Source organism: Plasmodium inui (genome assembly GCF_000524495.1).
Source record: "Plasmodium inui San Antonio 1 unplaced genomic scaffold supercont1.4, whole genome shotgun sequence".
In the NCBI taxonomy this organism is placed as follows: domain Eukaryota; phylum Apicomplexa; class Aconoidasida; order Haemosporida; family Plasmodiidae; genus Plasmodium; species Plasmodium inui.
The window spans coordinates 48183-61809 of NW_008481838.1; the positions used below are offsets into that span (position 1 = coordinate 48183).

Below are 13627 nucleotides of genomic sequence, written 5' to 3' on the forward strand. Positions count from 1 at the left end.
CCAGTTGATAAAAATAAGATTACGAAACTATTCATTTATTCTCAACTTCGCGCATTTATCTTTTCGCGTCTTTTCCTCAGTACATCTTTGTCATATAAAAAAGAGATTACCCAAATCGTGCACACTTAACTCAGACACGGGTTGAGAAAATTTCTTAAGCTATTTGAAAAAAAAAAAATTCCTCTAACAACTCGCGTTCTTTACCTAAATTTAAAAAGAGTTAGGGCACTTTTCATAGGCTGCGCGGTGATGTACGTACTTCCGTTTTTTTGATGCCCCTCAAACCAAATTTTTTTACGTAAAAAAAAAAAAAATTAAGAAAATTGTCAAAGTTGCAAACGAAGTAAAACAGGGGAATATTTCCTCTTCCCACAGAACCCAATTTTGCGTTTTCCAAAGAAGGTGAACATATTAACTACTTTGTTCTTATATAGATAGCTGTGCGTACGTCATGGCAGTCTATTTTATGCCCTTCACCTCTCCTACTTTGTCACCTTTCAACATCGCCGGGGAATTTTCTCATTTTTTCCCCTATGCTGCATCATTTGGCAGTTTTTCTCGTAATGCAAAAAAGTGTAGTAGCCTATTATGTGCCACAAAAAAGGGGCAACAAACCTCCAAGCACTGTCAGACGGGTGCACCTTCACATGAAAGAAATTCACTTTGTAAAAAGAAATAAATATAAGCAAACCGTTAAACGCACAAAATTAAATGCGTCATGTGGCACGAGGGGACCCGATTAAACGTTCCAACCAGTCCTTTACGCGCTGGGTCCTGGGAGATGCAGAAGTCTCATTTCCTTGGAGCTATTTAGTGGTGGGTAAACAAAGTTAAATGGTGGTAAAATCTGTTAAGTCGGTGAAAATTGTGAAAACTTGTAAAATTCGTAAACTATACAGAAGAGGCATGAACGTTTAAAGGAGTATAAGCAATAGAAAAAATGAAGCATAAAGAATCAATGAGGGGAAAAATATAAACATCGAGAATGATTTATCACCACCTTTGTGCAGAAATAATGCGATTACATGATGTTTCATACACGCCCTAACAATAACGACTACAATCTACTATGGTAATGTACACGCTTCAAAAAAATGCATTAAATAAAAGAAAAGAAAAAAAAAAAAAAAAGAAATGTATGAATGAATGAATGAAGAAAAGAATAAATGGCGCATTCTTTTGGAAAATGTTCAACGTGGGCACAACTTTATATCTATATGTACATTTCATGCAGGTGAAAAAAAAAAAAAAAAAAAAAAACTACACAGCTGTTCAGTTAAAAATGGATACACACGGGCGTAGGAATATACAGCCGAGTGGGCACAACCAAACTGCTAACCGTCACAAATGTTCCGCAAACTACTCTCCTAGAATAGGTACAGGAACAGAAGCAACAAGATCAGGAAAATGAAAGTGTTAATGGAGTTAAAAATGCTGTAGGAGCAGTATATTCCATCTCCTTGAAAATTGTCCTTACATTCACACACAATTTTTTTGTCTATAAGAGTACACGTTGCGTTCACATCACAACCACCGTTGTTGTTGTTACAGTCAAGGGTATCATCCCTAACGCAGTTCATAACATTATCAATTTTGACGTCGCTAAATCCGGGTAAACATCTGCAGACCTCCTCTCCATCTATGACATAGCAGTTGGAGTTTAAAGGGCACTTTTTATGTTCACATACATTATTTTTCTGAAGGAAGTTAAGGGCGAATTGTTTCATGTGGCCACCTTTATGTGTAACTTGTACTGGGTATATCATCTTAGTCTTTTTGTCCACTTCGACTTTAAAAAATTTGGCGGAGGATTTCTTAAGTAATTGAATTATGTCTTCCTTCATTTTGCAATTTAAGTTCATTCCTGATTGTGCAGATTTAACCATTTTCTCCAAAGATCCGGATTCCAATCTGAAATTCAGGGACTCTATCATGTTCAAAAGTTCATCGATCAATTCCGATGTTTCGTGCATAATTATATAATTAACGAGTTCGAAATCGGCTAAATAATCATTTAAATCAAATGAATCGTCTATAATAAAATGTTCATTAATTTTGTCAAATAAATCTTCTATAAGACCCATCACAAAATCTTCAATACTCATATTCTTTTTTGCTATTGCCTTTTTAATTTTTTCCCTGGATTTACTTAATTTGGAGTCATCCACATTTGAGCATTTTTTAAAGAGGACTGGTAAATTTTTATTGTATTTATTTTCACAATCTCGGGAAATTTTTTCTCTGAACAATAAAACATTCTTTAACATCTTCAAATCATATTCTCCAATGATTTTTCTTTTATTCGTTTCTCCATCATCTTCGTCAACTAATTTGACACTGTACTTATCCAAAATGTTGTAATCTCCATCCAGCAGTCCTTGAACATTTTCCATTTCCTCAACAATTTTGAGGATTTTCTTTAAAGATGCTTCATCCATTTTATTTGCATCCTCATCATTTTGGTTGGCATTGGCATCAGATGTGCCACTACCATTGTCAGCATTTTCTATGGAATTGTTCTCATTTGAACCGCTGTCATTTTCGTTTTTCTTGTCATTTCGATTTTCTTCGTCATCTGCATCACTATCATTTCTGGTGACATCCTCTCCATTTTTATCAAAAATGTTATCATTATTGTTGTCGTTCACGTTATTCTTGTTTCCTCCAATGAAAGGCGGTACATCATTGTCATTTCCGTTGCCTTTATTTCCATTGTTGCCGTTTACCCTGTCGTCATTATTGTTGGGTGGGCTGACGTTTTCTTCAGCTCCGCATGTATAGCTCAGCAATCCGAACAGGAAAAAAATTATTATTTGCGCATTTTTCCTCATTGTTTCTTCAGTTTTGAGGATACAAGGCGACAATGTAATGGGTTAAATGCAGTAGCGACTTTTACTTTAGAGGTAAAAACTGCAAATTTTTTTTTTTTTTTTTTGCTACTATATAGAATTCACGAGGGGCAGAGCGCAGCACGGTACATGTATAGAAGTTTGCATACAATAAAAATGTATGCAGTACTGCACAAAAAGGACCCAGTAGGCGCAGGTTGCCTCCTCCCCTGGGAAGTTTCAAAATGCGGAAAAGGTAAACCTTAAAAAATAGAAGAGAATACGTATGTAAAGTACATATATACTTATCTATATGTGTACCTATATATACGCAGCAGATGTAAAAATGAAAAATCACGTTCATTACGAAATTATGCAAAAAAAAAGAAAAAAAAATTCTTAAAGATTTTAATTATTTTTTATATTAAAAAAAAAAAGAAACATCATTTCAATCTAGAGAAAAGGAAACGTTTAGTTTGTCAACTCATTACTTATTTTTTTGTAAGAAATAAATAATTAATTGCCGCTTCTTCTTCACTGTGAAGGAGGAGTATAAGAAGAATATTGGCACCCGTAAAAATAAATCCACCTGGCGCTTAGAAAGCAAATGCAGAACGACTTTAAGGCTACCACGTAAAAAGTGCTTAAATAAATATGCATATACTTGTGGCGTGTTATCATAGGATAGATGTATTGCCATATAGGAACACCCCCTCCCATTTGTTTTTATGTGAATTTATCCTCATCCTCTTTTTTCTATTGCATATGCTACTCCCTACCCCACATGCAATGGAAAGAAAACATTTATTCCAAACATCAGCGTGGTGATACGAACGCATATTTATATCTTCTCATGTAACGCATTCATGACTAAACAATACTTTCATGGATATTCTAATATGCCATACACTGTACTGCACTGTTGCAAAGCCACGCTCGGGTTATTAATTTTACACCCCTTGACATATATGTTCATTTCTGCCTTCTGCGGTGCATCAAAAATTTCGTGCAACGTCACCACGGGGTTTCCAAAAATATGAAGGCAAGGCACAGTGGCAAAAACCAGTAATTTTTATCAATTTTGCTTTATATATCCCCGTTTTGTGTCGTTTTCTCCTACCCCTTTTTTTATATTATTTTTTCCCCTCTTTTTCTTCACAAGTTGGCGGCACGTTGCAATTTTATTTTTTCCGTCCCTGATTTGTTAAAATGAAGGGCGTGCCACAAACTGTAATGAGGAAAGGGCAATTACGTTTAAAATGCTTAATTGTGAACAGGCTACGAAAACACATAAATCAACAAATGTGAATTTTTCTTTTTTTTTTCTCGATGGAATAACGTTGTATGCTTCTGTGTGCCTTTTCACAGTCGTAACTTTAATAAAACTCTGAAAAGGAAGAAAAGGCAAAATGTTGTTAAAAATGGTTTACATTTACGAAAGAAAAGCTGACTCATATTTTTTCCTTTTAAAATGTTGCAGAATTAGGGTTACTCCAGAAAAAGCTATGAACAAATGACAGGTGAACATTTTTAAAGCGTATTTCTGCTACTGTTTATCACAACCCACTGACATATACGAAATGATGGAAGCAATATGCATGTAACCACTCTAAGATTAATCACAGAGACAGAAATATACACATGCATGAAGTGGTTCGTTTCCCCTCCCATTTTATCTCATTTACGAAAAAATTATAATTTTTTTTGTTTTTTTTTTCCCACAATCCTCAAGTTTTGTTAACCCTGCTTGGGTTAGAATGACACATTTAAAATGTCATTCTTGCATGTTGATAAGCCATGTATGGCTTCATTTGTCCATCTGCTTGTGTAACATACATAGGGTTTGAGTGCCGTGAAAAGGGAACCAACTGATTCGCCCCTTTTTCGGCACTATTACATCAGAACGGAAATTCATCAACTCGAAAGTGACCATTTTGAGTAGTGCTATCGCAGCAGAGGGAAAATCACAAACCTCCTGAGTAGTGCAGTACGGTTCTTATTTTTAACGCTGCAATGGTTCAACCGTTTAAACAAATCGTATTAGTACCCGTGCCTACCGCTTCTATGTCCGCGCCCACAAACTTCAAGCCTCAGGGAACCTCATTCGGGGCCCCCCACAAGTATAATAACCAAAGTGCAAATGCCCTTACGGGAAGCTGTGTTAAGTATATACGAGAAAAAGGGTGTAAATCACTCCATTACCTTAACCCCAACCCCTCCTCTAAGCTACAAAAGGTAGCATACTTCATTTTATACCCCTTCGGAAAATATATTTTTCCCCCTCAAAAAAAATGCACAGCTCAAAGTTGGTAAAACATAGCGCAATTTAAAGGCTACTATGTGATATAGGCAGCATTTGTACGTTGACCCGATCCACCTACCCTTGGCGCGCGTTTAATTTCGGGTCATATGCATGTTCAAGTGGGACCTCTCAAAACGTGCCGCTGCTCGTATGTGTACCCTCTTGGGAAATTTTTAAAACGGTTGAGAGAAATTTTAATTTTTCAGTTCTTACGGTGCACAGGGAAATGCTCATATGTGTAGGGATATGTCCATATGGGTAAGGATATCTGCAGCTCGAGTCGCGCCGAGACGCTTCCGCGTGTACGTTAAAGGCATACCCCCCGTTTTGCGACAAGAATAGGATTCCATTTATGCAGAGTAAGGTATGGCTCTTCCATTTGCTCGTCCCTCGAATTATTTGCAATCGCGTTTTAATTTTTTTTTAAGATAGCTCATCGGCAGGTGCAAAGCGGCGTAGGCTGACTTGCAGGTGTGCACACCTTTAAAGGAACACCTGAGTCAGACATAGATACCTTGAGAAGGTAAACATTGGGTAAATTGACTCGTGCAGAGTTCCTACCACGCTTGATATTTTAACGTCCCATCCATTTTATGCCTATGCCCCACCCTGAGAACATTCAAAAAGGAAAAAAAAAAAAAAAAAAAAAAGAAAAAACTATTATCAATGCCAGCACAATGAAGCGCTTCTTTACGGGACTTTCCCTGCTGCTCATTTTGTTGGCGAAAGGGAGCAGATGCAGCCAAGTTTCTTTCCAAGATAGTGAATACCCAATTTTCATTAGCAACATACTGATAAACAAGGTCTCGTTTAGGTTTCATAGAGATCGATATCATTACGAATTAGAAGCAAGTGAACACCTGAACGAAATTACCCTGAGTCCACTATTAAACATTTGGGAAAATTACATATATAAAAAGGCCGCCCCAGAAGACGAACTCTTTTTTAATGAAAACACATCAGAGTACTTAGACAATGAACAAAGTGTCGTCGTGGAAGAGGTGTACCTAAAAACATACCACATTTATGTTAACAAGGAAAAGGTGCATTTGACTGATTTACCTTACAAGATCCCCTTCTCAGGTGCCGGACAAAAGGAACTAGCCATTTGGTATGAAAGCCAAAAGACGTATAAAATTAAAATAAAAAATAATAACGATCATTCTAATTTCTACCTAAACGATGTCACTCTAAGTAGTCACCCATCCTCTACAAGTTTATTACTTGACAGAGAATTCAAAAGTTACATTTATTTTTATAGTACCAATGTTGCTCACAATGTTGAAAGGATAAACATTCAGGCGAGCTGCCGTAATAGCCAAATATACATAAACAATAATTTACTTAAAAAAGACACCTTTTTTTTCCCCTTGAATCAGAACACTTATAACAACGTCTTGGTGATAGAGTGTAGGCAGCATAGGCTACTCGAAAAAGAACAACTCGTCGAAAAAAAAAAAAATACCATTTCGGAAAATTTTATCAAACGAAAGTTTCAAGAAAGCGTATTGCATAGCAGACGAAAGGGAGAAAAACAAATTGGCTTCTTAGACCAATTGAAGGGGAAGTACGACAACCTGGTTGGCAATCCAAGTTCGCTCAAAAAAGACGATAAAAGTATATCTATGTATCTATCCGACTGGCGCAGAAGGGTAAAGGCCATTTTGGGTGAGTCAAATTATAACCCCCTTGAAAAAAAAAAACATATGATTAACAAAATTTTCAGAAAATTCTACTTTTTTAATATCTATTATCATGTCCATATAGATGTACCGAATTATATGTACAACCTCTCGGATGGAAATGTGTGCCCTTTTGATCCAAGAGAGGGCGTGGCGCCCATCGGGGAATACCTCTGCAGTAACTTTCACAAAAACATCTCCTTCTACGCAGATATGAGTAACAAATTATTTGCCTTCATAAAGGTAGACAGCCAAAAATCGACACACAGATTTATTGACAAAGTTTTAAATGCACCTATATACCACTCAGAAAATGTATATCTCTTTCTAGAAACGTATTACGATAAGAAGGTCGTAAAAATTAAGTTTGAAAAGCGGACCTCCTTCTTTTCCTTGTTAATGCTGCTGGTCCTAGCTCTCGTGGCTATTTTCGCATGTGTTTTGGCCCTTTTTTGGCGCAAAATTTGTCACTGTACAAAGGGAAGCCATCACGCAGGTTGAAAAGTGTGGCTCCACGGATCCTTTATGCCTTTTTCCAGCTGTCAATTCGTACTTTATCGGACATTTCGGCTACATTTCCCCTGTGTACGTGGTGCATTCCTGCTTACGAACCCACGCCACATTATCGAAAAAATGATACTTTCCCTCGAAATTGTTCACTGTCTATTTTAGACCTCCGCGCGAACTCCCCTCTGAGGAGTTAGGGGCCCTTTTCAAATGTTTCCAAAAAGCTCTGAAAAAGGGAGAGAAACATATGACACATGCTAATTAAGCGCAGTACACATTACTCATTCGCAATCGAGCAATCGCGCGATGTTGTCACTCTTTCACGCTCTCCCATTTTACATTTATGCAATCGTGCAGCTTGTTAATCCTGTTCGCCAGACAAATTTTCTCCTTCTTCGTTTTTATGTCTTCACAAATGGAGTGTATAAAATCTAGTGATTTTTCCACTTCCCGTTTCTGCGAGGAGGCAATGCCCACGTGCACGAGTATGTGTCATGAGTCACTGCCCGGTTGGGTTTGCACGCAGGGAACGTTATCTACTCTACTGCATGTTTTGTGTCTACATCTTAGCGCCCTCCTTCCCCAACGTCCACGCGTTGGCATACTCCTGTTATACAAAAACTTATCACAGTTCGTGCTTACAAAAAGAACTTTTTTCCGTTCAACTTCCTCAAAATAACTGTTTTTCTCATTTTTAATTTTTGTAATGATCTCATTCTGGGTTTTTATGAGCACGTCGGCTGTCTGCAATCGGGGAACGGGATCGCACACGGAGATCCGAATGAACGTACGTGCAGATGGTCGTGAAGATTGGCGTGCACATGCCAGCGCAGGTGGCCACGGTCGCGTGATCACATCTGCAGGACTTCGCCAAACGTGTGGATCTTATTCGGCGCAGACGACTTGACTTACATATAACTTCTGTTCAGTGTCTAAAAAGGCCTTCAGAAAAAAATTTAACTTTTCATTTTTCTCCTCCTTTGTGTTCTGAGGGAGAAATCAAAAAGAGGGGCAGGCAGTTTACTAATTTTATGTCACATCAAGTGTCTCATTCTCACTTTTATGATCCAGTGTGCACAGCTTGTTCACCTCGTTATTTGCCAGAAGGTTGACCACGCCACTCTCCATCGAGTCAGCAAATTTTCCGATTGAACGTGAAGAAGAAGCCCCGTCTTTCCTAATCGACTCATTCAATTTTTTAATTTTTTCTTTTAATAAATTATTTTCATTATACAATTTTTTTATATAATCAGCATTTTTTACAATCTGCTCATTGGCATTATTTTCCTTCTGGTTGGTACTCTCCCTTTTTGATATTCTGCTCTTCAGATTTTCTATAACTTTTAGCTTATCCAAATGGTCGTTTTTGTACTTTGACAGTTGATCCTCCAGTTCTGACACTGTGTTTTTTTTTTCTCTTATCTCATTTTGTAAGACCCGTATAGTGTTGTCTCTTTCGCTTATCATATGTTTGCACACGTCGTTCTGTTTCATAAGATTGTGTATCTCACTGTTGGAGTCTCTCCCTTGTGCTGTGTTTTTCTTTCCTCTTTTCTTCAACCTCACATTAACAATTTTGCTCAAATTCAAGTAGTACACATTTTTATAGAATTCCCCATCGTGTGTCAACTCGGTGATGAAAAAGGTAAAATAAGTTTTCGTGTTTTCAAATATAAGTCTAATGAGCAGTTCGAAAAGATGCATGTGGAAGATGATGTCCTTTTTTTTATGCTTCCTAAATGCAGTTATTACCCCTGTGGGTTCTGTTTCTTCCTTCGTTCCAGTTTTCTCAGAGAGCTCGTCCTCTTTTGGGCCTCCACCCACTTGGGGGGTAATAATAGTAGTAGTACTCCCACGTTGGTGACACACTTCGCTCGGGCCTTCGCCATTTATACTTCTTTGCTTATCCCCCGATGGGCTCTCATCCTTTATGCTCCCCAGCGTAATGTTGGCTCTTTTTACACCTCGCACCCCTTCACTCTGACTCACAAAATGAACCATTTTCTTCTTCAATTTGAGGGCCCTCTGACACCCCTTCGCGTTATTAAAGGGAAACACAAAACTGGAGTAATCACTAACACCTCTCACTGATTGTAAAATCTTTTTATTGAACAAAAATAGCAGAGACTTTTCATTATTAATGTTGTGGAAAATTTTATCTTTTTGAATGTGGCAAAGGGGGAAATTAACTAAGTACACACAACTGTCCTGCACGTCCATTCTAATTTTGTATTTAAAAACAAAGCACACATTAGTGATTCCCTTCTTTGATCGACCAAAAATTTTTCTGCACTTCTTTATTATACGCTTAAGGCATATGGTTAAATGTTCGCCATTTTGTATTGTCCTTTTTATGGGCAATTCCTTGCAGCACTGGAGATTCCCAAAATTGGGGTTGTCAAAAGATTCTTTTATAAAACATCTGTGGCAAAAGGGGGGCATCATCCTACCGCCTTTCCTTCCACTTGTGCGATTTTTATGCTCACTACATCTTTTTTTTAGCATATCGATTATTTTACAGTTTTTGTAAGTCCATGACGAAATTGATATTTTCATATCTGCAAGAGGGAAAAAATTTAGGTATTGCCTTAAACGGGTGCGTCAAAAAAGAGGGAGGGGAAAAAATAACCTTCATTTTTGTGAAGCGAATTTGTAAAAATAAATCCCTTTTTTTATTGCAGCTTCACCTTCTTCACTATTCATCCTAACAATCCAATCGTATATATCCAAAATGAGTCCTTTTTTTCTTTTTAAGCATTCCTCAAAATTGGCGCCTTGCATGTAGTCCTTCCGTCTTCTCTTCGCGTGACAACATGGGTCAAGGTAACCTATGTGCGATTCGTTCTTTTTCATTTTCTCCTTCCTTATCTTTATTTCTCCCTCCGATGTTGTTACTTCGCTTTTTTCGCTAGTAACACCACTGGGCGTTTCTTCCTTTTCCAACACATCTCCGCTGTCTACAAATGGTAACCTTTTGAGTTTTTTTTTCTCTCTGCTTGGCATAAAGGCATTGCCATGCGTTCCTTTACGTGGCAGCATGTGTATACGCATAGATGAAGACCGGCGCAGTATCGCAACGCCTATGCAGTTGATTACCCCTTAGGTATTTACTATACAGGTGTCCATAGAAAAAGACATTTTTCTCCCCCTTGTTCGTGTCTACCCCTTAGAAAAATTAAAGCCGCACATTTCAAATGAAAAGTCACCGAGAGGGTAAAAAAAAAAAGAAAAAAAAAAGAAAAAAACGTACGCATCGTCTCATGCACATATAAAGGCATAGCTCCATGAAGAAAATAGTCTACTAAAGGAGGAAGCTTAAAAAGAGCATTTGCTTGCATAATTGCAGTCCGTTCTGGAGGGCTACTTCAAAATACATCTGTATGCAGTGCGAGTGACGCACTTTTCTACAGTTCCAGTTGGGCACCTATTTAGATACCAAAGTGAACACCTCCTATCCACCATCACAAGTTAGTAGTCTTACCTGTATTTATGATCGTCGTGCTCTGGCCATTTCTCACATTACGGAGTATTCTGTTGAGAAGTTTGTTATAAGTACCCGAATTTTTAGCGCAACAACTTTTTCGACGCACAAATTGGTGCGAACCATTTTGAGAGGAATTTTCAGTCTTATGTTCGTCCGTAACTTCGCCACGTTGAACAGTGGCTTCATCGAGCTGGCTTCTTTTTTCAAGCTGCACCCCCTTGGTCCTCCCTTTGCGCTTATCCTTCGTCTTATTTAGCAGGTAACTTATGTTCCATTTTTTTTTTACTAAATTATTTTTCGTTTTACAGTTGTACAAAACGTACTTGACCACTACCCCCCTTCTGAACTTCCTTTTCGTCGGGATGAGTCTCTTTACGACATCTTTCTTAACCTTTGCTTCGTTTCCTGTTTTGCAAATGTATAAAAAAATGTCTATTTTGTGGCCCATCTTTTATTTTATTTTTTTTTTCCATCCCCTTGGGTGCACTCTTCAAGGTTGTGTTTATTTGGTTAACTTGATCGAAGGGGGACGAAAATAAAATGTATGGACGCTCCAAAAGGAGGTTTCAAAAAGTGATAAAAAAAAGGTTCCATAATTTTACTAAAAAATAGGAAATTTTGCACATAATGTGGTGAAGATGCATAGAGTTCGCCTACCCCTGTGCCATTTGGCCAGTCACACACGAGGGAAATAAGCGAAAAAGGCACCTGACGTGTACACATGCATGTATGCGCATATAAGTATATGTTTTTTTCCCCTGTGGTGACTAAAGCGCGATATGCCTTCACTGCGGAACCGAAGAGGCAAAACTAAAAACGGGAAAGAGGTCACAAACGGGGAAATGAAGCAATTTTCTTTTCACAAATAAACACATGCGCATATGTATACGTTCCTCTATGCGCGTATTTTTTCCCCTTTTTGGAACTACCCGAATGTATCTACGGCATTTGCCCCTATGTACATCCCTTCTCATTCCTCCGCGCAGAATTATTTTTCTCCCATTTAGGTTCCAATTTTTAGGCCTGCTCTGGACCCAAGAATAGACAAATAAATTATTTCAAAATCTTACGTGGATAACTTCATATAATGCTTAGAAGAGTTAGCAAAAGGGACAAAAAAAAAAAAAAAAAAAAAACTTTTAAATGTCACAAGTCCCAAAATAAAAAAAAAAAGAACACTTGCCGATTACTCAGCGTAGTAGGGAGTAATGACTGCCCTTCATTTTATGCCAAAAATTTCACCCATAAATAATCTCTGCTCATCATTATAGTCAGACAAAAAAGCGAACACGTCATTTTTCTTTTTATCCACTATCTCTTTCAAACAAATATTCTTATTATGTAACGAAAAAACAAATTTGTAAAACTGACCCGCGTCAAAATTGTCAAGCAAAAATAACCCTCGTCTCTTCAGGCACTCAAAAAAATGCTTGTTTTCAAAATTATATTTGTAAAAAATGTAACATAGAGACGACAACGTGAATGTGTCTTCCACTCTGTTCAAATTTGACAAAATTTTCTGATAAAAAATGTCACATATTCTTGTGTCACTTAATTCTAAATTGTGGAAACAACTCAGGATGTTGTTGACATCTCGTACGTTCAGTTCGTACATAACATTTGGCAAGTAATTCATCATTTTTTTAAAAAAATCGTTATAGTTATTTTTTTTCAATCTCGCACTTAAAATGTTTAAAATGATCACAAAGGAAACTCCGTTCATCTCTGGAATTTGGCCCTCAATATGTTTCACGCTTGACACGTAAACGCCTACAGGGAGAAAGCAAAACCAAATTACGTAACATAAAATTGACTGAAATAAGGACGGACAATGGTGCAGCCATTATACACACGGGCAAGGCTCACTTAGCATCACTAACATGTTAGGCACATTCGTCTACGCACTTTCTCCGCACAAAACTCACCTGTGTCCTTGTTGTACAGATGAAAGGACTGAAGAATTAGGGAAAAATCGTTAGGGCGAAGCAGGTGGAGACTTTTTTTAACCCGCATGCTGTATATCTGCCAAAAGGACAATTTCTTCGCCATTTGGGGGTTCCTACCCCTGGAAGGGCCATTTTGTACAGCATCGGCATTGTTGTACATTAAATGATTATTATCCGCAGCACTGTTATGGTCCTCTTCCACGTCATCCTCTAACTCTCTCGCCTTCTTCTCCTCGCCACTTATATATTTTTTTATTTTCAAATTTGCATACCCTTCGTTACCGTTATCACTTGATGAGGAAATTCCGTTTATAAGCTCCACTGCTGTGTCCCTTAACTTGTTAACGTCCCCAAAGAGTAAAACATTTTCATACTTATGATTTATTTTTTTTAAAACAAAATATTTATCCTTAAAAGCGCTGTCGCTACTTCCGCTGTAAATAGGCATGCAGAGCCGTCTTCCGACTCCTCCACCTAGTTGTTGCCAACTAAACCGGATCATGCTTCTACAGTGAAGGGGCGATTTATCGGTAAGTCTCAAAAGGGGTAAGTACACATGGCGGTGAAACACTGGTTGAGCGGGTGATGATCTACTTAAGCCGCATAATTAAATAACGGATATTTTAATCATTTCCCATTTTGCTTTAACACCTACATGCTTTGCCCGTGTAGAGGTGCACTGTCACTACTTCAGATGTGCTCACGTAATGCAACCCTCCTTTTTTTGTTATGGCTCATATACTTTCTGGAGGGGAGTGTTTTCCCCCGCAAAAGATGGAAAACAATTTTACGATAGCATAAACGTGGAGAGTTTCTCCCCCTCGGCACATTTCCCAGTTTGTCAATTCGCAGGGAAAGAGAAAAAATATATCCTTTAC

The 13627-nt window shown here is 37.9% G+C and overlaps 4 protein-coding genes across 4 annotated transcripts; 1 reads left to right on the top strand and 3 right to left on the bottom strand.

Moving 5' to 3' along the window:
- Positions 1-1367: 1367 nt before the first annotated feature.
- On the bottom strand, positions 1368-2831 carry C922_01162 (hypothetical protein; the record flags this gene model as incomplete). The annotated part of the gene is made up of 1 exon (XM_008816770.1): positions 1368-2831. One exon carries the CDS (start codon positions 2829-2831, stop codon positions 1368-1370), a length of 1464 nt encoding a protein of 487 aa, XP_008814992.1.
- Positions 2832-5807: 2976 nt separating this feature from the next.
- On the top strand, positions 5808-7313 carry C922_01163 (hypothetical protein; the record flags this gene model as incomplete). Its single annotated transcript, XM_008816771.1, has 1 exon — positions 5808-7313. One exon carries the CDS (start codon positions 5808-5810, stop codon positions 7311-7313), a length of 1506 nt encoding a protein of 501 aa, XP_008814993.1.
- A 318-nt stretch (positions 7314-7631) lies between these two features.
- On the bottom strand, positions 7632-11251 carry C922_01164 (hypothetical protein; the record flags this gene model as incomplete). The annotated part of the gene is made up of 8 exons (XM_008816772.1): positions 7632-7775; positions 7962-8063; positions 8232-8306; positions 8409-9133; positions 9176-9877; positions 10007-10276; positions 10416-10484; positions 10801-11251. 8 exons carry the CDS (start codon positions 11249-11251, stop codon positions 7632-7634), a joined length of 2538 nt encoding a protein of 845 aa, XP_008814994.1.
- Positions 11252-12022: 771 nt separating this feature from the next.
- On the bottom strand, positions 12023-13251 carry C922_01165 (hypothetical protein; the record flags this gene model as incomplete). Its single annotated transcript, XM_008816773.1, has 2 exons — positions 12023-12573; positions 12729-13251. The coding sequence occupies 2 exons, from the start codon at positions 13249-13251 to the stop codon at positions 12023-12025; spliced, it is 1074 nt and encodes a 357-aa protein (XP_008814995.1).
- Between the last annotated feature and the right edge of the window lie 376 nt (positions 13252-13627).